Source organism: Amborella trichopoda, chromosome 3 (assembly GCF_054954075.1).
Source record: "Amborella trichopoda isolate Santa Cruz 75 chromosome 3, AtrichopodaSantaCruz75HAP2 v2.0, whole genome shotgun sequence".
Lineage (NCBI taxonomy): Eukaryota > Viridiplantae > Streptophyta > Magnoliopsida > Amborellales > Amborellaceae > Amborella > Amborella trichopoda.
The window spans coordinates 62,174,157-62,198,173 of record NC_142338.1 but is presented as its reverse complement, the minus strand read 5'-3'; the positions used below and the strand labels follow the sequence as shown (position 1 = coordinate 62,198,173).

The following is a 24,017-nucleotide window of genomic DNA, read 5'->3' as shown; positions in this document are numbered from 1 at the left end:
AGACTTTATAGTATATTGATGTTTGAGCAAAATATTGGAACTTTAGTGGTTGTTGTATAGTGCCATGGATAGCCTTTGTTGCGTTTCAAGTTTTATCTTGATGACGCATATGGCATGAGCATCTTAGTGATGCAATGGTATCTTCGTGATACAGTGGTTTCTTTGTGATCTACTAACTTGTGTGGCATGAGCATCTCAGTGATGTAATGGTATCTTCGTTATACAGTGGTTTCTTTGTGATCCACTAACCTGTGTAGCATGAGCATCATATTGATGCAATGGTATGTTAGTGATATGGTGGTTTTTTTGTGATCCACTAGCCTATGTGACTGACGCTCGTGGTTTGCCCTTGTAATTTACAAGTATGTATCTTTCGGCATTTGAGCATCTCTTAGTGAGATGAATCTCTTTGTGGGATTACATGAGAACTCATTGCAGCAATAAACTATCAAAATTTTAATAATGGGCACATGTATGGCATCAGCAATGCTGGTGTCTGACACATTATGTTGTTTGGTACCTAATGAGAGACTATGATGATCCAGAAGGCTATGAATGAAGTTCATAAAACAGCTGATGATGACACAATACGCCACGACGTGTAAATAAGCAAGGGAAAGTGTGGGGTCGATGCCATTAAGTGGATGGAATGCATATGTTTATGGACTATTGATTACTTGAGGATGCACAACTCAAGTGATCATAATAGAGGACATCATTTCAATGGGTGAATGATTTCATTAACAAAAAAAATATCGAAAGCAGTGGGGGAATGTTGGGGTGAGTTTTTCTTTATTTTTTTATTTTCTAAAACACTTTTTTTTTTGGGGAAAATTGCTAAAAACCCCAAACATATACTTTTTAGACACTCTACCCCCACCCTAAACTTTCTTCACTTATTTTTCTCAAAAACCATCTTTTATAACTAATACCCCCAACTCAAAAAGTTTTTTTTTACAAAAATACCATCCCTTCACAAAACAAATCATTTTCGGATCCCAATAAAAGGAAACACCGGACCGCATTTGTACAACACCGGACAGCCTCTACAAAATTCCGGACCGCCATATCAAAACACCGGACTGCCCCTTCAAAATGTCGGATCGCACATCAAAATGTCGAATCGTAACTTCCAAATATCGGACCGCCCATTTCAGCAAAAAAATAATCACCGGACCGCCACCATGAAACGCCGGACTGCCCATTCCAGCAAAAAAATCGTCAGACCGCTTGTTCAAAATGTCGGACCGCCCTCTCTAATGAAAATAATTTATTATGAGAAGGGCATTTTTGTCCAAAATAAATTAACTTTTTGTGTATGGGGTTATTAGCTAAAAAGCATTAGTTTTTTGAGAGGAGTTGCTAGAAAAAGGTGAGTGGGGTGTAAAGTAGGTAAAAAGTCCATCTTGAAGGGGTTTTAACAATTTTGCCTTTTTTTTTTTTTTTTTATGACCAAAATGGTCATGGCTATATTTTTTTTTTATGACCAAAATGGCCATGGCTTAAAGAGAGATAGGACTGAAGAGAAAGGGGTTTTAACAATTTTGCCCTTTTTTTTTTTTTTATGACCAAAATGGTCATGGCTATATTTTTTTTTTATGACCAAAATGGCCATGGCTTAAAGAGAGAGAGAACTGAAGAGAAAGCCATGGTATTCTAGTCTCTCTTTATACCGAAAGTTCATCCCTCTTTCTCTACAATTTCAGAGGTGTTGTAAGGTCACCATGAAACAAGCCACTTTTGAGTGTAATCTCATGAACCATTATCTTTAACTCTCTCTCTACATTGGTACTAACCTTTTGATGTTCCATTGTTTTTATACTTTTGAGTTGTAGATTTGGTTATTCTCTGCATGCCTTAGTTGATCTGCATGCCTTAGTTGAAGCAATTGGTGAGTTTGGTATGATTAATAGCTTGGATAAAGTATGATTTAGATGATAACTGTTTGGGGATTTGTCTTGCTTATGTTTTTTAAGTGTTTGAAATATATACACGTGAAGTGTTTGTTATTATTCTCAAGTGAATTTTAAAGAGAGGCATTGATCTGATTTTGCTTTAATCCATATTTATAGTCATTCTAAATCGATCGTAGCAATTACTGTTGCACAACAGGGTTTAGGGGGATATATTGTTATAATGGCTGTTATAAGCATTAGTTTCATAGTGGTCAATGGCTATGGTTAATGTTTACTTGTAAAAAAGTGATTTATAGTTCTAAGTTTGACCTCCAACATCCATTTAGTGATTATAACTGACATTTCTTTTCATGCAGTGATAACCATCTTCTTCCTTTTTAAATTGTTACTTTCTCAGGTATGGCGAGATTGTTGATATGAGATGAGTGTACAGGGAAATCTAAAGGTTTTGTGTTTCTTTCATAGGAAGATCAGAGGAGTACAATCCTTGCAGTAGGTTAGTAATTTATAAGATATCCAAGATTTTGGCTCTTATTTTTTCTTCTAAAAGCACAATTTTCTAGATGTTCTATATTTGTTTTATTTGAAGCTTGGAGAAAAGCATTAGCTTCCATTTCCATGCGCTGTTGACAATTGTTTGTAACTTGAAGTTTCTTGTAACCCAATTATAACTGAGACATTGTCAAAAAATATTTCCAAGACAAAAAGAGTGTTCCAATAAAAATGTGTTCTCCCAAAAAAAAAAAAAAACTCCATAACCTATTCTCCAAGATAAACAAACTGGGAAAAAATCATATATCCAAAAACAAAAAACACCATTATGAAGGAATTGAGAGATATTCAATCAAAAAACACCATTATGAAGGAATTGAGAGAGATTCAACCAAAAACAAAAAACACCACTGTGTAGCTGTTTATTTTTTAGCAGTTTACACATCTGATTTTCTCAACTTCGATTTTTGAGCCCAATCTGATATAGTCATGATATTTTTATTTACATTATTTTTGTTGATCCATATTTTTATCTAATTTGTTCCCGACTTTTTTTGGAACCAATTTAACTCCAATTTTTGGTGAGCTGAAAGATTGTTATTTCTCTACTTGATATGTATGGACATAAAAGGTAAAATTTGTTTCATATTGTGATCTTCTTGCTATTAAAATGATATTCCTTCAGATAATTTTAATGGAGCTAAGATCCTTGGGCGGATCATAAGGGTTGATCATGTGGCTCACTATAAAAGCAGACAAGAAAACAAAGAGGAAGAGGGTCTTAAAAGAGAGGCACGGAATCTTTGCCGTGCTTATCAGAGAGGCAATTGTAATCGTGGAGCTGCATGCAAATTTTTGCATAGTGAACATGTAAGATTGTAATTGCTGATAAACAGAAAAGCATGTGTGGTTTTCATTATCTGTGGTTTCTGATGTGCTATACATGTGAGGCAGGCATGAGGTCCCCCTCTGAATGCAGGTTTATTTCTCCTGTTATATGTAGAGTTTTTATTATCATTATTATTCAACATTAAGAAGATTCTGCTAGAAGTGTTAAACTAAAAACAAAAAATCATCAGGATTGATACCATGCATTCCTTTCTGAGGTGTGCGTGATTTTTTTCCACGGAAGCTAGACAAGATGATAATTGCACCAATAAACATCTCTTGGAGGTAGGCTTATGGAGGGACTTGTTTTCTTTTTGAAGAATGTTATGGAGGGACCTAATTAATTTCATGTTTAGATTGGCTAGTGGAGTTTTTTTGGGTCGTTAATATCCATTAGTCCCTCTTTGAGTTGTTCCACATAATGCTGCTCCATTTGGAACTATGTTGAAGTGTAAATTGTTTGATGATTAAGTTGGATCAGCTGGTTCAACACTGTTTCTGAGCTAGTTGGATTTACCGAAACTAGAAACTGGTTGAACCAAGAGTTGTTTACATAATTCTTTTGTTTTCTGGCAGTTTAGACCGCATAGCTTGCAAGTCAAAAACTAGGAACCACAGGACACTAGGGTTGTTTTATATTCGTCACTATGAAGCAAAAAGGGTGCAAGTGACTTAAATCTATCCATATAAGTAATCCGATAATCTATCTCAAGCTAAATTCTCAAAAACAAGATAATCCATCACAAACTGTGACAATTATTTTCAGTGTTCTTTAATGTCCTCAATTCCTTTGGTGTGCGCTGTGTGTATGTGAATCCGAGGAAGATGCCGATACAAACTGGGGCAACAAAGAAGGTGGTTAAAGATGGGGACATGAGGACCTGTTGAAGAGCCTGAAGGGACATGTTCAGAAATCAGAAGCAAAGCCACATGATGTGGTGCTTTCAAGATTCTCTCACAAGGATGACAATAGATCCCGAAGTCATGAAAACCATGGAATTTGGATACACGTTGAGATTGTGGAACCTCTGGAGGTTCTAGATAATCAAGGGAAAACCAAATAACGAAGATTATAAGACGTGGTTGATTAATTGTAAAAGTTTTGTGGTGACCTCTATCTTTGGTCCACCTCATTTTAATTTCCTCCTATCCCATCATCTAAAGCAGGTTAGGAGATTTTCTTTGTTGGAAAATCTCAGCTAACGAAAAGTCACATGAGAAATTCTATCTTCTATCATTACGTCAGGAACTAGTTTAGGAAATACAAGAGCGCAAATTGGAAAACTCATGCAATTATTTCAGTTTAATGTTGTACTGAGCACTTCAAATTCTTGGAAGATGCAATTAATATCAGTTTTGAGCACATGCTATGCTCCCTCAAGAGCATTGTTTACCCGAGGGAGTACATAGACGTCCCTCCTCTCTCATTTGTCGGAAAGTTTACCCATTAATTCTGTCTCTTCTATGATATCTTTCGTATAATACACTGATGTAACAATAAATTCCACCACGAGGCAGTGTAGTTGGAATACAGGGAAGTGTAGTTGGAATACAGGGAAAAAAGCGGCAAACTTCAAGAGCCTAGGGAGCCAGAGAGATCGTCATTCTCTAGAAATTTCTCCTTTTCCACTGAAGTTTTCTTTATAAAAAACCCGAATGCAATTGTTTTGCTCTCCTCTTTCCCATCAAATTTCTGGAGCTTCTTCTGAACGACCTTGACATATTTGAACTGGGCAGGAAATTTAAGACGATCTATAGGGCGTCTCTGGCTGCAAATGGTAATTCATACAGTACTACAATTTTAAAAAAGAGCCACCTTTGTGATCAGGCCTGATGATATTGAGAGAGAGAGAGAGAGAGAGAGAGAGCACCCAACTCATTCTAAACCACCTTAGATATTAGGCAGCAAAGCTACACTGGGCATAAAAACATGCCAAAAGCGAAGTCATCCATGCGTGCACGTACGCATGTATTACAAGGGCAACACTAGCCCCATTGCTCAATTTCCCCAATATACTGATCTCCCAAAGTGGTTGCGCTTAGCACATCAGTTAGGTGGCCTCATAAATGAACCAATGGTTGCATTGAGACTTGGCAGAAATTTTTCTAGCTACAATACGAGGAAAACTGCAATTGTCTTAGTTGAATTTTCTAGCTACAATACAACGAAAAACTGTGATTGTCTTAAGTTGAATTCAACTTAAGACAAAATATTGGTGTACTCTACATTTAGATCCTACAAATTGCCACATGCCTCTTATTAACTGTAAAACCTTGAATATAGCATGATTTTAAAGCAGATGCTAAAGACACCTGTGGCTTGTCAAGGATCCGATAGAATTGATTCACTCCATGAAAGCATAATGTCACGCGTTATGGCTGGTAATTCTGCAACCAAAAAGAAAAATCCCAATTGCCATTTCAGTATCGAAATAATTCTATCCTTAAAGAGTGAGATTTGCATTTTAAAATATGTAACAGGTTGCTCAGCCCAGTCCGACACAAGGATAAGCATCATTTACCTTGAATGACTTCCAGTGCCACTGATGGTATATCTACATCATTTTCTACCAACTGATAGACATCCACAAGCTGCAGAAAAAAAGAACAAATAGCAAAGTAGTCCTGTTAGATAATTTATCTCAAGTTCAACAAGAAAAAGGCAGCTTCTTTTGACTTTGGGTATTAATATGATGGCAGCCAGCCCCAAATGGTTGGGATAAGACCGGGATGATGATAATAATGATTGATATGATGGCAACCTCTTGAATGTGAAGCTTGGATTCCTCCGTTAATGCCAGAAGAAGCTGTCTTCGAATCCCAGCATCAACCATGAATACACGAGCTCCATCTTTAATGGTGTCAGTAAGGTCCAGTTTTCTCTCAACCTGCCAACTTTTTGAACTTTGCCTGGAAAAGTACATGATATATATCAAATGAAAATTCCAATGGAAAAGGAAGCACCCAATAAAACAACTAGGTCAAGCCACATACATGTAATTAGATTGCAGTGCAGGATTGCTACTCATCTTGGCCACATTTTCCTTCGCAAGAAGAATGAGGTTTTCTAGCCGTTTCCACTGGAAAACCCCATCTTTGAAAAGAACCTATAAAAGAACATACAAATGAGTAAGTAAGAAGCATGAGCATGTAGTGAGTAAAGGAATGAGCCACAATAGAAAGACGAACACTTCCTAAATCTGACCTGAATGAGACGTTCCCGTAGGGCTGGATTTGGATCTGTCAAGAGACGCTTTGCGATATAAGGGTAAGCAACCTAGAAAAGATCGTTGACAACGAAACAATGGAGCACATTCTAATTAGAAAACCTAGAAATAAGTCAAATTCAATCATCATTGAACTAATTGCAGAGTTCGCTTGTCCAAGCTCAACAATTAATACTGATGGCAAAAATGACCAGCTTATAGAATAGAGAGGTACAAAGGTGACATGCTATGCATAATCACTAATAAAGAAGTACAAAGAAAGATTAAATCTTCATACCTCAAGAAATTTGAAATCTGGCTTCAGAGTAAAACAGATGCCTTCTTGAGTCAACAATGAACGTATAACAAGAGAAAATCTCTCAGGTATACGAATTGGATACTGATAAACGAGTTGATTAAATTTTCCTACAATAAAGTAAACTTTATTCATCCATTTGAAACGTAACACATATACACAGCCAAACAATCTACTTTTTACTATAAACTCCTGCAATTCACCCAATAAAAGTTGTACAAAAGACTCTCTTAAAAAGGACAGATTTATAGTTTTAAAAATTGGTGAGCCAACTCGGGACTTCCCTAAGGTGACTCCGCAGATCAGGGCAAAGGCTCAATAAGACCTGATCGACTCTCTTGAGACTCAGTTGAATTTCAGTGAGCCAACATGGAAACAGGCCATGTCGAAACCCCATCTGGGTCAGTCATATTAAAACATGGATAAGACATCTGACAATTGCCATTTCCAATTTTGTTGTAAGGCATCAACATTTTCACAATAAAAGGGAAAATGACCTTAACATTAGGTTCCTTCTTTAACAATTTTCTTACTCTTTCGTGACTCCATTGGATGTATAGAGCTTAGTTCATGTCTCTACTAACTCTTTTCTAATAATTAAAATGTGCCAAAAAATGTTGGTTGAGGTTCTAAACCATTAGGTTGATAGCAGATTTTTTTCCCCTTCCACATATTGTTTCAAAAGGCGGACCGCCCAGCGCCTAGGCAACCTGCCCCTTGGCGGGGCCGCCTATGCGCCCAGGGGCAAAAATACCTCTTGTTGAGGGGTATTTTTCGGTTGTTTTATACAAATAAGAGGGAGAAAAGGTGGGGTTTAGGTTCATTTCAATCCTAAACCCATTAGAGCCATTTTAGAGAGAGAAACCTCAAAAAACTAGAGTTTTGTGATTTCCATAGGATTGAAGAGTTTCTCAAAGTTACGAGAAAATAACCTAAACACCACCTATTGAGATTAGATTTAGTTTTGAATGTTTCATAGGTATATTAAAAGGTTTTTTAGAATATTTTGATATTAGAAAACATCTCAAAGGTGAACGTTTGGAGATCAAGCAAACAAACTTATTGAAAACTTTTAGTTTTTAGATTGCTTGTACTATTTTGAGATGTCTTCTTCGAGATCTATTAAAAGTGGTGATTTGGGTTGGAAATATAGCTACAACCCAAATCCTTCGAATAAAAATTGCAAAAGATGCAATTATTATGAAAAGGAAACAAATGGGGGCATAAAATGGTTTAAGAAACATCTTGTTGGTATCAGAGGGGATGTTGCCCCATGTAAAAACGTTCTTGATGCTATTAGAGAGGAGATAAAAAAAATTTATGAGTAGAGTAAAAAAAAAAAACAGAGCGGAGAAAGGCATCCATAGCAAAGCTGAGGTCTGGGGTCGTGTCAATTTTGATGATGATGATAGTGATCAGGAAGGGTGTGAAGAGGTGGAAAGGGAGTGAAGGGTGTAAAGGGTGTGAAGAGGTGGGGGGCCTAAAATGCCTCGGGTTAGAGGGCCTATGAATTGTTTTTCAGTATTATATAGATTTGTATAATTAGTTTCATTTTATTTTATTAGATTCATACAAAGAAAAGGAACAGGCTTGAATCAAAGAGGCCCAATGACCTTGTCTATGTTAAGTATAATCAATACGTGAAGGAGAGGTTTGCTTCCTAAGAGAGATAAGAGAGACCCCCCCTAAGATAAAAAAATATGGATAATGATATAGAATGGTCAGTTGATGATGATGATGTTGAGGGGCATTAAAGATTGACATGGGATATGATCATGGAAGCCTCAAGGACATCAGTCGACCCTCCTAGGGCCGCTAGATCTTCTTCCCAAAGGACGAAGAGGGAGGAGGAAGTAGAGGCAGATTCCAAAGAGACATAGGAGGACGACCATTATGTTTTGAAGGGAGATGATTCCGAAGATGATGGCCTCGACTCCAATGCATATGATACAGATGCAGCTGACCCAGTTTTTTTTGATGATGGATGATGATTGACCCTTTTGAGTCTTCAAGTTTATATTTCTTTCATTTTTTTTTCTCCTCTTGGTTGTGTACTGTGGTTTGTAAACTTTTAAGTTTTAACTATGTGTATGGGGGAGTGTATGTGGACTTGTGGACTATAGACATTTGATGTGCCCCCTAACTCTTATGTGTTACTTCTTATTTTCTTTCATTTTCTTGATGATTAATTGATGTTTAGCTAAGTTGCTATCTTGGATATGGACTAAAATGTGTCTCAATATTTATTTTTTAATGTCTCAATTTGAAATTCATGGAATTATGGACTAAAATATGTTTCAATATGTATTTTTTGATTTTTTACACAAAATCTGACCTTAAAACAACTTTTTACTTCTACGGGGTCGCCTAAGCATTGGGCAACCTGGACCCCCCTAGCTGCCTAGGTGTCGCTCAGAATTTTTTGGAACACTGCTTCCATATAAAAATCTCTCATTTGTTGCCAAAAATGACATTAAAAAAAAAAAACATTGAGTTCAAACTCAATGTTTTTTTTTTTTTTGCTTGCTATATTTTTGGTTTTAAGTTAACGTACCCAGCTGCAGATTCTCTTATCTTGCACATAAGCCCCTCCCGTCTCACCCAAAGTTTCAAGCACTCACCTTAAAATAGAAACCTCCCCTTCTAACAAGAGAGTGAAGCATAGCAAGCAAATCTTATAGCCTCCTCTTAAACATCTCATTGAAAAAAATACAGTTTTATCTCTCTTACTTGCATCGAGATACTTAACAACAATCATTCTACTAGACTAATTGTATCGAGATGATTCTTCCCTCTCCTCCACTTCCAAATCCTATTTCCCATTTTCCCTACTATCTCTCTCTCTCTCTCCAAATCCATAAATCATTATCCATTGTTTTCCCTATTTTTCTCTCTAAATCATTACCCTATAGCATCCATTTTTGTGAGTTATTTTTATCCTTTCATATTTGATAACAGCAAAAGTGAGGTTATTCATCTCTGTCTACACTGTTAATTTATAGATTTGGGCCCTCTTCCTTTTTTCTCCTAGAGCGAGAAATGGGTGGTCAGAATTCTCAAAAGGATATAGAGGGCTTTCCCCTTTTCTCCCTTCACTGTTAAGTTAAGATTTGGGCCCTCTTCCTTTATTCTTCTAGAGAGGAAAATGGTTGGTGAGAAATCTCATAAGGGTATAGAAGAAAGGCTTCATGAAGAAGATGATTGCAATGATGGTAGCTTCTTTAGATGTAGTGGTTCGCTTAAGAGTAAAAGTATTCGACTGGTAGTAATCTGGATATATGAATAACAAAATCAAAGGAACTATGTTTCAGAATGCTCAATGCAGATTTAGGTAATGGGGTTGAGAGACAAAAATGTGTTAAATTTTTCAAATTTTCTTTCCTACTAACATTTCAAGTTCAGTATTTTGGGAATCCCATTCCACTATGCATATGTAAGGAAGCTCCCAATTGTTTGGGTATGTGGCCTAGGTTTTGAGAGCATGTAAAAAACTATAATTGTAGTGATACTTTACTTGATTGGGAGAAACCAGAGAGGCATGCTTAGTAGTGCCCGTTTGACTCACCCAAGTTTGGGCTGTCTAGGCCCGAGATTGGAGTCTCAAAACTCTTTAGCCAACCGTGGAGGGGTTTGCAAAGTTAACCCTTATTGAGGTCAGAGAGATACCCAGGGTGGTTTTAGCTAAGAGGACATCGACCTCCTCTATGCAAGTGGTGGCTTGTAAGGGCAAGGGCCAAATCATCAAGAAACCATCGCATGTTATGTACATGATAGTCGTGTTTATGGGAAGCGACCCATTGAGTTGAGATGTGTACATGTGTTGAAAAGAGCCCCCCTACACCATTGTAATAATGTGTACATGTCCATGTGGGATATGATTTGTCCTTGGGGGAAAAATTGAAATCCACACACTAGGACCATGTTCACTCTATTTATTAGCTAGTTTTGGTGGACTAAGCATGAACCCCTATGAGACTATAGGTCATGGGTTTTGTTGGGTTGGTTTGAGAATATGCATAGCGGATTGCAGGAGCTAGCAAAAGTGGATTGCTTTGGTTAAATCCATATTTTAGAAAATTTATTGATAAATAAAATTAATTTTTAAAGTTCTTTGCATATTTTATTTTCACAAATGAATTTTTGTCAAAAACCAAAAGGGTTTCTGCAGCATTTAAAAATACATTTGAAAAATACTAAATAAACTTAAAAATAGTTGGGAATTCTAAAATTATGTGGCGTCCACAAGTTGGGGGGCCCACATGGTTTGTGGCAATGGGACCCACAAGGGTTTCCTAGCCTCACAAGCCCCACCCTTTCTAGAAACACCTTTTCCCTTCCTGAACAAGAAAAATCCAAGTAATATGAAATATTTAGTTAGGCGATACTGAGGGGGGAGGAAAGAAGGAGGCTTGAGAAATTTTGGGAAGTGGTTCCATACCTTTTAGAAGTTTAGTAAGAGAAAATATATTGCTGAAATTTCCTTAATTAAAAGAGAATGAGTCAAGGAAAATAAAGGATAGTGGTTCTAAGAACCTTTCCTTCATCATGATGGTTGATTTAGGAAATGAAGGCCTAGGATTAAAAGCCTTCAACCACAGGTTACCTTAGATTGACAGTCCAAATTGAGTCTTAATAAGATGGAAAATCCTAATACTGGACACTATATTATATACACATTATGGGGGAAATCCTAGATACAATTATGTGCTCTCTCTCTCTATCTCTCTCTCTCTCTCTCTCTCTCTCTCTCTCTCTCTCTCTCTCTCTCTCTCCATGCCGCTCTCTACTCTCTCTCTTTCCCTAAGGGGGTGCCATGCCCTGCAGTAGACTTGAAACCTAACCCATGTGTTTGATGTTTCTATGCGACACAAATCACGGTTGTACTCTCATCTACACCATCTAGTTTGGATTTGCCAATGAAGCTTACCATTGCAAGGACACTCAAAAGGGATCTAGATCAGTGTGCCAACGAGCTTGGTAACCTGGAGTTAGGTGTACTTAAGTCCTTTGGAGGTGATCTGAGGCAAGAGGTTCTTGTAAAGGCTTCCCATTGTTCCTAATTTATTTTATGCATTGTATTTTTTATGAATAAAAGAAAGCTATTGTGTGGAAGTAAGCAAGGATTCTTAGAATGTAATAGCATTTTATTTTGTGTTTTTTGCATCATAAGTGGCTTTAATAAGTAGATTTGCCAGTATTACTAAGGAAAATTTTTTAATACTTATACCATGCTTGATCTACATTGCCACCTTTAACCAATCAGAAAGGATTGAGCAAAGGCCTTGACATGAGGAAGAGAGATGACGAGAGGGAGATATGGGCCGAATCAAAATTTATCATTGAGAAACCAAACAGACATGCGAGACAGATAAAATTAGCTTTTCACATTCTTTCAAAGGGCCAAACAATCCTGCAGCCTTAGAAAATTAACTCGCAAGTTTTTCCGAGTTGGCTTCTGTTGTAAGTTTTCAGGATGACAAGGTCTATAAATGTTGTAGCCAGACTGGTCATAATTTCTCTACTAAAGTGTAATTCATTGTTTTGGATGAATCTCTACCTCTAATTGACTGTTGTTTCCCCTTAAAGTTCAGTTTTATAAGCAATGATCTATTGATGCAGTCCCATATGGGTGACTGGGTAGATTTTATCCCGCCTCCTTTGTATTTTGATAATCAGATTGCAGTCAGTCTAGAACCTGCCGTACTTATGCTATTGACTCTAGTTTGCCACAATAAGAATGAGATTCCGCTACACAGTACAAGGGGCAGGATATTCTATCAAGATGTTTGTCCCATATACCTGGGAAGGATCTCGAACTAGCAAACTAGACTGATTCAGGCGAGCAACTTAGTGCACTACCTCTATCTGTTTTCCCTTTTCCTAATTTTGAGCATCCTCCAAACATATTTACTGAAAACTCTCAAAGAGAATATAACATTTATCAGAGCAAGCCAATTATGCATCATGATCCCCACTTAGCTCGAGTAACATGGAAACAAACTGAATTGCAGTGGAAGCTGGTGGATTTTGTAAGGAACATGGGTATCTCCAGCACCAATTAACTGCTAATGGCTGATATAATCATTTGGAACTCTATACTATGGCCACCAGGGGGCCAACTGTAGTTGTGCTCCCTAAGGGGCATCCATTGGGGAGGGAGTCCCCAGATTGAAGCATTACGGCCTGGGAATTCCCAGGTGCTCCCAACCTATAGCTGGTGCAATCTCCACTATCCAGGCTGGGCTTGCGCGGGCCAGTTCTGGCCCTAGCCCAACCCTATTCCCTAAAGGGCTGGCCCAGGCCTGGCCTTGGCACTATCAGGGCTGGGTGGAGTAAAACTAAAGAATAACAAGGGAAAATAGATAAATCAAATAAGGGCTGGGCATGGTCGAACCCGGCCGGGCCTGTTTTGGCCCAGCCTAGGTAGGGTCTGGCCAGGCCTCCCTGGCCCATTGCCACCCCTAGTGGTGCCACCTACAGGAAATTCCAAATGCACTGGTATGTAACTATGTTAGTTTGAAGGGAAATCTAAACAAAAGATCATGTTCCTCTACAATAGGGAGCCAGAAGATATTCCACGAAATAAGATGTCTGAAGCTCTGTAAAAATCCGAGCTCCTCTAAGCCATTTGCTCGAAGGAAGAAATAAGTAAGACAAACTATATAACACAAATGACTTATGCCCAACAGTAGCATTATGAATAAAAATTCTAAATAATGCCCAAGGATATCCAAGTCACGGGACACGATGATTACAAAGAAACTCTGTTTTCAAAAGAAAAGATGAAAGAGCTACCAGTAACACTCCGAAAATTGAAGTCTGCAAGCCCTTTTCCAGATGAATTCTGCCAAATTGCTTCTAAAGCCGGAATGATGGGTAACACATCAGTTCCGCTGGCAAGAAAGCCAAGCCTGGTAAAATCATTTGCCATTTCAACATAATCCTCATTTACAGCATGGACAACAGCATCAATCAAAATTTGTTTATTTTGCTGCCATGATAAAGAAAAACCCATTAGTAAACCTTGAGAAATTGAATATTTATTGATCTATTGTTCTTATTCTATTGATAAAAAGATTAGGGAAGGGGTTGGAGCATATATGTGAGCACAGCAACATGCAGAACAAGCAAGGAAAAAATAGGCCCCAAGCTTTTGGGTTAACAGTGTCACATCCAACTTGAAAGGGGGTTAAGGGACTTAACCTCCATCTAGTACCCTAACTGGCCTACCAAATAAAAGAAAGAAACAAGGATCTTTCTAGTGCAGGCAGTAAAGACTCTTGGGAAGTCCTGTAGTGTTGTAGCGTCCACTAGCCTCTCATCAAGGTGGACTCCAGTTTGCAAACAAAACCATCAGTTCGTTTCCATCTCCTACAACTGAAGTCCATGAAACTCCCCAGAATAGAGAGTATCACATTTTGGATGCAAAGGGACCTGCTAAAACTAAGGACTTCGCTGAAAATAGTTTCAATATTGACTCCCTCTCCCTGTCTTATGACTTTTTCAAAACTACTACTGTAATGTGGGGAGCTTAATTTTATTTAATTTTGTGCATAGTTCTAGCTGGAAAGTTTAATGCTCTTCCCATGTGCAAATACCTGCACCTTTGTGGTCCATATCTTAAGAACAAGAACTAACTATAGGACAACCTAGCCAATTCCTGCATTTTTTTTTCCAGAAGGGCATCAAAAATTTGGATCCGCTGGCTACCAATGGCCTATCTTCAATATTTCTCTAGACAAACATACATTTATCTAGCTGATACTAAGGCCTCCTAATCAAGAGTCACCTATCATTGACAAAGGAATCAACCTACTTGCCATGGCGAGCCCAAGGCTCCAAAAAACACCAGGAGGCCCCTAGACAGCCTGGCCGCCCAGAACCTCAAGCGCCCTAAGGTTACATATTTTAAAAAATATGCCTATATGTGTTGTTTACATGACTCCTCCTTGGCCGGCCCCCAGCCCGTCATGCCGGTCCCAAGCCAGGGCAGCCAGTGTAAAACTTTGCCAAATCTAGCCATGAATCCTGAACCTATGAGCAGAATGGCAGAACATGATTTATGCAGCGGAACCCAAATAATTCGTATATGGCTTAGATGATGATGATGATGATGATGCATATGTGTTGTACAAACACACATATATGCAGATATTCATGTCAATTTTGTATTTTTCTGCATTTATATGTCTTCTAATTACTTTTTTATGCAAACATGTACACATGAATGTTGAAACATGTTCAAAATTTCAAATCCTCAAAATTTAATATTCTTTAAATAATTAAAATAGTGAAAACATCAACAAGTCCATCATGTATTTGGTCGATATTCCATAGTGGCACAGTCCATACTTCATAGTTCATAGAAACATCATCCACATAGACTCCAAGTATCCAATAAGACCAATACACAATGATGGAATCTAAAGCATAGGAAATGTATACAACAAGACCATTTAATTTCAGTATAAGAAGATCACAATTATTAGTGACTGTTAGAGGTAAAATCAGGTGGGCGGGATGCCATTAACTGTGCAACAAATTCCAAAATAAAATTTCTCAAATCTTGTGACACACTTCAATCTGTCAATTTCACATCCAATGGCTAATAATGATTGTAAACTCCTTGTACCAAAAGTGAATAGTCTTATAGTATATAATACATTAAAATAAGATGCAATACAAAAAAAAAGATTGATGATATCTTAGATTCTGTAAATCAACAATTTGATCATTACCTTCATTCACTTTTAGGGTTTAGGATTTAGTTTTTCATTTTGGGGGGGCCTAGAATACAACAAAACACTCTTCCCTCTTTCCATGGGTAAAAAAAAAAAAAACCTAAATGCCCTTAAGGAAAATTTATTACTACTAAAAAGGGCTTCAAAATTTTAAATTTTTTTAGTTTCATGGACATGGGTATACGTTTTATTTATTTTATTAGGGTCAATTTTCAAGAATTATAATGTGAGGTTAATTGGTCTAAGAGGGTGAGGGCCTTAAAGTTTCCCTTAACCCATCCCAAGCTCGGGTGAAGTAGGCAGGTTGTGTTAGGGATGTAGCCAACATAAAACTTTGCTAAAACTTTATGTGAATCTCAAATCTACATTATTTGCTTATGCTAGGGTGTCCCCACAAGCGGCATGCGGTACCAGATTGTAGCCGACCCCAAATAAGTGGGAAAAGCATCTGATGATGATGATGACAAATGTGAGGTTTTCTCCAAAACTTAGTTTCAATTTTTTTCACTATTCATGAGTATTGTTCAAGCTTACTGTTCACAGGTTACCATTCATGGGTGCCATTCACTGGGTATTCATGGAGATTTAGTATCTTCTAGGGGTATTTTAAAGTCTTAAATTATTTACTTAGATCTTAAGTTAATTTAAGGATTTCGTAGGCTTAAAATAGGTGGAGAATTAAATCCACCTTTTTCCTAAACTTCAAACAAGTAAAAAATCAACAATGATTGAGAAAAAGTATGGTTGTATATCAAGCCAAGAGAAGAACTTTCTTCTTTTATAAAATTAAATTCATTTTAATAACATAGGAAAATTAAAAATTAAAAAAAAAAAAAAAAACCATCTATAGACATTTTCCCTTTTCTAAGCCATCATACAAATATAAGATCATCATCACCATCATCCAAGCCTTATCCCAATTATTTGGGGTTGGCTACATGAATCCTATTCCTCCATTTTTCTCTATCAAGGGTCATGTCCTCTATAAGAATAGGTTCAACATTCATGATAAGATGTGGCATAGTTTTACACTGGTTGTCTAACTAACACGACCTACCTCCTTTACCCGGGCTTGGAACGGGTTAAGGGAAATTTTAAAGTCTTCACTCCAACAAATATAAAATAAAAAATTTAAAAACAAAATATCTTCTCTCTTATAAAATATGCACCAACAAATTTTCGTATATGTTTTTTTCTACTGCACATAATCCCCCTTATATCTTTCTTTAAAACACCTACTCTCTCTTCCTCCAGGGCCGTCAATCTAGGAAATTCTCTTTCTTTCTCTCTAACTACCATATTCTCTACAAAATCCATTAAAACTACGAAATTATTAAAAAATTTAAAACATAGTAACATGTCCCACCATAATAGGACCTCCATGCCCACCATAATAGAACCCCCTTCATCTACAACGTGATCTATCCCCAAGTCCCAAGTAAAAAGTAGGAAACCAATTAACTAACTAAATCTTAAATAACGTCTCACCTAAGCCTAACAACTAAGAAACTAACATCTAATATATATATAGATATATATATATATAAATAAATAAAACTCATATCAGAAAATAAAAATTAAAAAGCTAAAGTACATGTGTTTAAATCAGCTAGCTCTTGATCTCCATCATGGGTGCTAGGCGCCCGCATAGGCAGGCACCCAAGAACTAGCACCCAGACACCCCCACCTAGGCCTCGATGAGGCAGCCTAAGGCCCCTTGGGTGCTTAGGTGTGCACCTAGGAGCTAGGCAGGCAGTTTTTTTAAACAGTTGGGAGCTCTTCAACCACCAAGTCCTTGATTTCACTACTCGTACATGTTTCAATCGCTAAAAACCACATTTCCAACTCTTGAACCATATTGTACTTAGAAATCCTTTAAAGACAATCTCTTGTAGAAGAGTTACTAACAGAAGAAGCTCCATGTAAAAGCTTCTAAAGAAGGTAAAAGCTTCTAAAGAAGCCCCACCTCGGCAAATGCATTGCCTTTTCCAAAACACACTGAAAGAAAACTTCAGTGAGCTTGGGCTGGTAATGGCATGGCTGCTTGGTCCAACTTAGCTAAAAGCCCAGGACTAGGCTAGATATTTCTGGCTTGCTTTCTGTCAAGTTGGGCATGTCATTTATAACAAGTTCCTATAAAAGGAACGATATGTAATAATTGAGTACATGCTTCAGTGAGGACCTCAAAGTTCTTAATGTATCAATTGGGTGCAATGCAATGAACATTGCATATTTTGCGTTTGATATGTTGATCAACAAGTATTAACTAAGTTGCTAGATGTGACATTTAACAGAATAGTTGTTCTACTTGAATCGCTTGATTATATGTTATAAAAACAAATGATAAACATCTCATTAATAGTGGATTCTATAAAGTTATTAAAAGCTTGAATGATTGATTAAGAAAAATTCAATAGTCATGCATGAATATGTGTGTTCATCAATTGTGGGCAGGTTGAATACATACCTCCGATGCAATTAAGGTGACGAGAAATAAAGGATAAGTCACAATAGTTAGTGATTGCTACCATGCTCATGAATTATGTGGTTAGTGCCTCACAAGACTCGTGCTTTATACATAGCGCATGTCTTAATAGCGTGTGCCCAATATGACTTATGCTCGTGATCAATAGTTGATTATTCCTCATTTAGATCATCACTCGAGGAAGATGTTGCACATAAAATTAGTGTCAGATGGGCGAAGTGGAGATGTGCAACCCGAGTTGTATGCGACTGCTGCATACCAATGAAGCTGAAGGGGAAGTTCTACAAGACCGCTGTGAAACCAGCTCTGCTTGATGAGATGAAATGTTGGGCGATCAAGAAACACTATACCCATAGGATGAGGATGTTGAGATGGATGAGTGGCAAGACAAGAAGGAATAGAATTTGAAGTTAATATATTTGGGAGAACTTAGGAGTGGCTCCAACAAGCGATAAGTTGAGAAAAAGTAGACTTAGGTGGGCTTGACATGTATAGCACATACCTAGCACAGCACTTGTTAGGAGGTGTGAGTTAGTTCAAGTGGAAAGCTCAAAAAGGGCAAAGAGTAAGCCCAAAAGGACATGGTTAAAAGTAATGAGAAAAAATATGCGAACCTATCGACTCACTGAGGGTATGGCCCTTGATAGAGCAGAGTGGCGGACCAAGAGTTCGTGTACCTGACACCAAATAGTCAGAAAAAGGCTTTGATGTCGATGATATATATATATAGTAAGACTAAGCTTAAGGCATATGATATCTATACAATAAATTGGAGACAAGAGAAGGCAAAAAAGATGTCTTCAAACTAGCAAAAATGAGATAGAAGAAGCGAAGGGATCTAGATCATATTAAATGCATTAAGATTGGGCCTTAAAGCTTGGTGAAGGATAATGAAGACGATGAAAGGAGTATAATTTATTTTCAAAAGTTGTTAAGTGACGACCACTATGGAAGCACAGCGTTAGGAGGAACCTCTGACGTAAATGAGATCGGAGGGCATTGATATATTTATAGGATTATGATATTTGAAGTGAAAGAAGCTTTGAGAAAGATGAAAATGAAGATAGGAAAGGCTTTAGGACTAAATGGTATCCCAATAGAGGTTTGAAAGAGCATGGGATAGATTTTGAGAACAAAGGTTTGAAAGAGCATGGGATAAAAGCAAGTTGTTCAACAAGATTTTGAGAACAAAGAAATGCCAGACAAATGGAGAAAAATATTGTGGTATCTATTCACAAGAATGAAAGGGACACAGAATTTGTACAAACCATTGAGGGATCAAACTTATGATCCACACTATGAAGCTGTGGGAGAAAGTGATTGAACGACGACCATGACACGAAATGAGTATATCAAAAAATCAGTTCGGTTTTATGATAGGGAGGTCAACAACTGAGGCTATTTTCCTACTTAAGCAATTGATTCAGAAGTTTTATCTAGAAGAGAAAATGCCTCCACATGATCTTTATTGATTTAGAAATAACATACAATAGGGTATTTAGAGAATTAATTTGGTGGGTGTTGAAAAATAAAGGAGTTTATAAAGGATATATTAACATGTTAAGGGATATGTACGAGGGAGCACTAACTAATGTGAGAACAACTAGAAGACATAAGTGAGTTTTCAGTGATAGTAGGCCTACATTAGGGGTCAGTGTTGAGCCCATATCTCTTTATATTAGTTATAGATGAGTTGGGTTTCAAAAAGCGAACTGCTCAAGGGCGGAAATGCGACTCGTTGAGGATATTTTTGGATCAATTTTTTAATACTAAAGGGGCAAATTGTGGGTTTTAGGTTCATTTGGAACCTAAAACCCATTAGAGGCTATTTTAGAGAGAGAAAACCCAAAAAAAAAAAAATCTACTGGGCCACTCTGATTCTGGGTAACCGCCTTAGCGCTGGGCAGCCTGAAACCCCCTGACCGCCTAGGTGCCGCCTAGCGCTTTTTGAAACAATGTAGATGAGTTAACTAAGCATCTATAAGATGAGGTATGGTAGTGCATATTGTTCGCACATGACATAGTTTTGATTGATGAAACTAGAGACGATGTTAACGCAAAGTTAGAACTTTGGAAAGATGCTCTAGAATCAAAATGTTTTAAATTATCCTAACTAAGGCAGAATATATGGAATGTAAGTTTAGAAGTAGAAACAAGGAAGTAGTTACGATTGATGACTAAGAAATACTTAAAAGATACTAGTTTCGACATCTTGGGTCCATAATCCCTGAGAATGGAGAGATTGAGGAAGATGTCGCGCATAGAATTAGAGCTGGGTGGGTAAAGTAGAATTATGCTTCTAGAGCTTTATGCAATCGCTACATACCAATGAAACTAAAAGAGAAGCTTTATAGGAGATGCTTAACAAGGATGTTTTTGTGCTCCCACTGAGCATAAACATCTTGTATAGAAGATTGTCTTTCATAAACATTCTGTCTCGATGCGGGTGGGAGGTTCTCGGTAAGCATCTGGCTAACTCCTTCTTCGAAGAGGACATAGCCAATCTTTCTTTTCCAACTAACATAGTTCTTCCCATCAAATTTTCTTACTTAATGAGTTCAGCCATAAAACTTTCGGCTGGCATATTCAACGACTTAAAAGAGAAATAACTAGACAATGGCAATAAAATATGAAAGCCCTAATACCATTGAAAGATGGGCTATGTGGAAAGACTATAAAACAAAAAAATTATTCTTTTCTGTATTATTGAATCTAAATTCTACTTACAAGTGCCACAATACATTGTTGCAAATAAAAATTAAACCCTAAATACAACCTCGGACCTTAATTAAATAAACACAATCAAGGGATAAAAACCAAACTTCTACTATCAATTTAAGTACAAGTAATATTCCTAGAAATTAAGAATGAACATGCAAATATGAAAATATGACTGAAAAACAAAAAATAATCGGGAAGACTTACTCGATTATGTCTAAGATCACCCCATAGGACTTCGTACAACCCACACCCGATTTCTTGACTGATGGCAGACTTCGATCCTATGGGTCTTGCTAAATTTTGTGAGCCGGGAAGCTTCCTTAGGCAATAACTCTTAAACTAGGGTTTTACAGAGCATAGAAACACAATTAGAGCATGCCTTAAAGAGGGCACCTCCATTTTAGGGTTAGACTAGTATACTATAGGATGGGCTACAGACCCTCAGTACTGCTGCTGGAAACTAAAGTTCATCTTTGCAGAAGTTTTAGACATCTCATCCTCCTTAAATGTTTCTATCCAACATTCATGGACAGATCAATTGAATTGGAAGATACTTTAGCACAAGTGGGAGTTACCAGATCCAGCTTATGTATTTCTACTGAGTGATTAACCAAGCTGTCTTTCCAATTTTGCAATTAGGACTTTTTTATTATATCTTTTTGTGCAATCAGTTCAAGGGCAACAATACAATCAATGAATTTACACCTAACAATTGACCCAAAAAAATACAAGCAATGGCATTTCTGCCTCCAAACAAATAACCTTTTAGGTGCAATGTATTCCCAAAGTTGAAATAATTTGAATTGGCATGTGAGAACCAGGTGGCTTTCACCTAAAGCCAGCCTGGCAAGCCTCCCACTTGATAACTCTCTTCATGGGAGTAGCTAGATGCCTGGACGGCTTACTTCTAATTACTCTAATATTAGGGAAGAAAAGCAGGAAGGGATGTACCCAAGTAAACCATGCAGGTCTGATAGTTTCCGAACTCATAGTTACTATAACTTCTGTTCAATGATCTAGAATCCAGACTCAACAAAAAAAAAGCAAAAAAAACCCAAGGATACAACACATCATGGATAATGAAATCTCAGAACTTAACATCATTCAACTCTCATAGAAGTTAGCGAGTAGAAATCACATTATATAGTAACACAACAAAATGATCAAATAAATGAAAACAACAGAAAAGCAGAGTTAATCTGAAATTTTATTCAATTTCAACATTGAGGCGTATTATACCTGACTAAGCACTGCAACATTCCCAAAATCAACATATGCAATACGGCCATCACGCATCGCAAAGATGTTTCCTGGATGCGGATCACCATGAAATAGTCCAAACTCTAGCAACTGTCGTAAAGCTGCACTTACTCCAACCGTCAAAAAGCCATTTACATCAATACCTGCTTCTTTAATGGCCTACAGTATAGAAAAAGTTCAGAATCAACTAGAAACAGAAAGTATCCATAATAGTGCATAAGTAGTTCTCCTGGACCTCTAAGCAACACCATTTGTGTCCTTATGGTTATATATAGCAGGAAGTCAAAGTAGATGCTTTCACAGTACGGTGATTAAGAATGCTGTCACTCATCTAGCATCCTGACCTGGGGGTTAGTGCACCGAATGCCATCAATCCACTCCATCACCAGTACACGAGCACCTGAAAGGTCTTTATAAACCTTAGGGATCTTAACAGTTGGATCATTTTTAAAGTTCTCCAGAAAATCTGTAATATTTTGGGCCTCCTGAATGAACATATAGAAAATCAATCATAACCTTAATTAACACCAGATATGGACAAAAGAATGGCATGCTTCTATTAAATCCAATAACGGATGGCACACAGCCCAGTTGAAAAAGCAGTTGCATGAATTTGAGTCAATGTGTTGGCTCATGTGCATGCAAATTCACCTTTTAGAACACTTCTCTGCTGGATGGTCTACCAATTTCTTCGTGTGATACAAAAGAAGTTTTAGAAAAAGAAAAATTACAAGCACGGAATGTACCAAAGTATAGTCAAGTTCCTCTAGAAGCTTTTCACCAAATTCATCAACTATGAGCTCTGCATTACAGCCAAGTTTTTGCAGACTGATTCCATTCAAGAATGAAGCCAATGTCCGAAACAGGAAAAGGTCTCGATAGATTATAGGTTCTATTCCAGGACGTTGCACCTGAAATAACAATTATAATATTTAAGTTGTGGTTTTGTCCATTATATTTACCTCATTAAAAAAACTAGGGAACTCTGGCAAATGCTTGAGGCATAGAGTTAGTCGATAAGCATCAACAAAATAGACATGAAATGTTACTAAAATCCAAAAAAATTTAAAAAAGGCCATAATTGATGTCAGATGTGTGATTAGTGCGTGCTAGGGATTCTATTTCAAAGAATTTCAAAATCTTTGTTGACTTACCCAATCACGCACAGAACCTAAGCATGTAAAACAGCATTGGATTCACCAGAAAATAGGAATAGCGCCCTTCAATAAAATGTCTATCTCCCAAAATATACACGGCCCTTTTCTAAAATTTCACAGGTGAAAGTAGACTATTAAACAAAGAGAATAGACTCACCATGCAGCACAGAAAGCTGTTGCTATGTGAAGAACCAGGGGCATGAACATTGCTGAATTCTGGTGCTGAAAACACTAAACCGGTTTCTTGCCTAAGGTTACCCTCAGGACTTCTTACACCCTTTATTGTTCCCTATACTGATGGTGCACCTAGATCCAAGGATAAGACCTCTTCCACAAGGTTTTTCAAAGATGGAGTTATAGAGCCAACCTTTTGGAGAGAGAAATAAAAAACTTCTCTTAGAAGACCGAAAAAACTCATCAAAAACCCAAGCTTCTTCCAAGCACCACCCTCTCTTTTTCTCTGTCGAAAAGTTTCTAAAGTCTCTCTTGGCTCTCCAAATACGCTCCATTTTTTAGGTATAGGCCTCAAGGAATAAAAGCATGAGAATCATGGGAAGAGGGAATGTATTTATAGAGGCATAGTTTGGGACTATTTTGGAATGAAAGTTCCTTGCCCTATAAAATAAGTGAGAAACCTTGGGGTTGCAGAGCCAAATCCAGCATTGAAGCGTATTCTTTTGCGGGTTGAAATGAAGCAGTAGCTTCGGTAGTAGGAGAAGAAGTTGTTTCTTCTATCTCCGAGTAATGGATATGCTTCCGCTATGGATTTAAAAGTTGAGGCACATGTTGAAGAACCTTTTCTTCCGTTTTTCAATGTTTAACCCAACGGCAAGAA

General features: G+C 37.4%; 1 protein-coding gene and 1 long non-coding RNA gene across 9 annotated transcripts in view; one reads left to right on the top strand and one right to left on the bottom strand.

The window, feature by feature from the left end:
* Positions 1 to 1,482: 1,482 nt before the first annotated feature.
* Positions 1,483 to 16,702, top strand: LOC110007000 (uncharacterized). 3 transcript variants are annotated; one of them, XR_016052147.1, is made up of 4 exons: positions 1,483 to 1,746; positions 2,314 to 2,412; positions 3,094 to 3,278; positions 15,944 to 16,702. It is a non-coding gene; the product is annotated as an uncharacterized LOC110007000 (long non-coding RNA). The 3 variants fall into 3 exon arrangements; XR_002280474.2 differs by lacking the exon at positions 15,944 to 16,702 and adding an exon at positions 4,122 to 4,659 and having other exon boundaries at positions 1,620 to 1,788; XR_016052148.1 differs by lacking the exons at positions 1,483 to 1,746; positions 15,944 to 16,702 and adding an exon at positions 1,795 to 1,891 and having other exon boundaries at positions 3,094 to 3,327.
* ACDO1 (Protein kinase superfamily protein) overlaps positions 4,573 to 24,017 on the bottom strand; it is a 32,433-nt gene continuing 12,988 nt past the window's right edge. For 2 of the 6 annotated variants that reach the window (XM_006826387.4, XM_088862129.1), the window contains exons 5-15: positions 22,772 to 22,936; positions 22,370 to 22,510; positions 22,005 to 22,184; positions 13,614 to 13,809; positions 6,801 to 6,928; positions 6,502 to 6,573; positions 6,291 to 6,403; positions 6,059 to 6,206; positions 5,819 to 5,888; positions 5,610 to 5,684; positions 5,173 to 5,406 (exon numbers count right to left, since the gene is read on the bottom strand). In XM_006826387.4, the coding sequence (XP_006826450.3) occupies positions 5,620 to 5,684; positions 5,819 to 5,888; positions 6,059 to 6,206; positions 6,291 to 6,403; positions 6,502 to 6,573; positions 6,801 to 6,928; positions 13,614 to 13,809; positions 22,005 to 22,184; positions 22,370 to 22,510; positions 22,772 to 22,936 (1,278 nt within the window). In that variant the 3' untranslated portion in view covers positions 5,173 to 5,406; positions 5,610 to 5,619. Of the gene's footprint in view, positions 5,066 to 5,172; positions 5,685 to 5,818; positions 5,889 to 6,058; positions 6,207 to 6,290; positions 6,404 to 6,501; positions 6,574 to 6,800; positions 6,929 to 13,613; positions 13,810 to 22,004; positions 22,185 to 22,369; positions 22,511 to 22,771; positions 22,937 to 24,017 lie in introns of those variants that run through there. The other 4 variants (XM_011630506.3, XM_020665483.2, XM_088862127.1 and 1 more) reach the window with 3 other exon arrangements.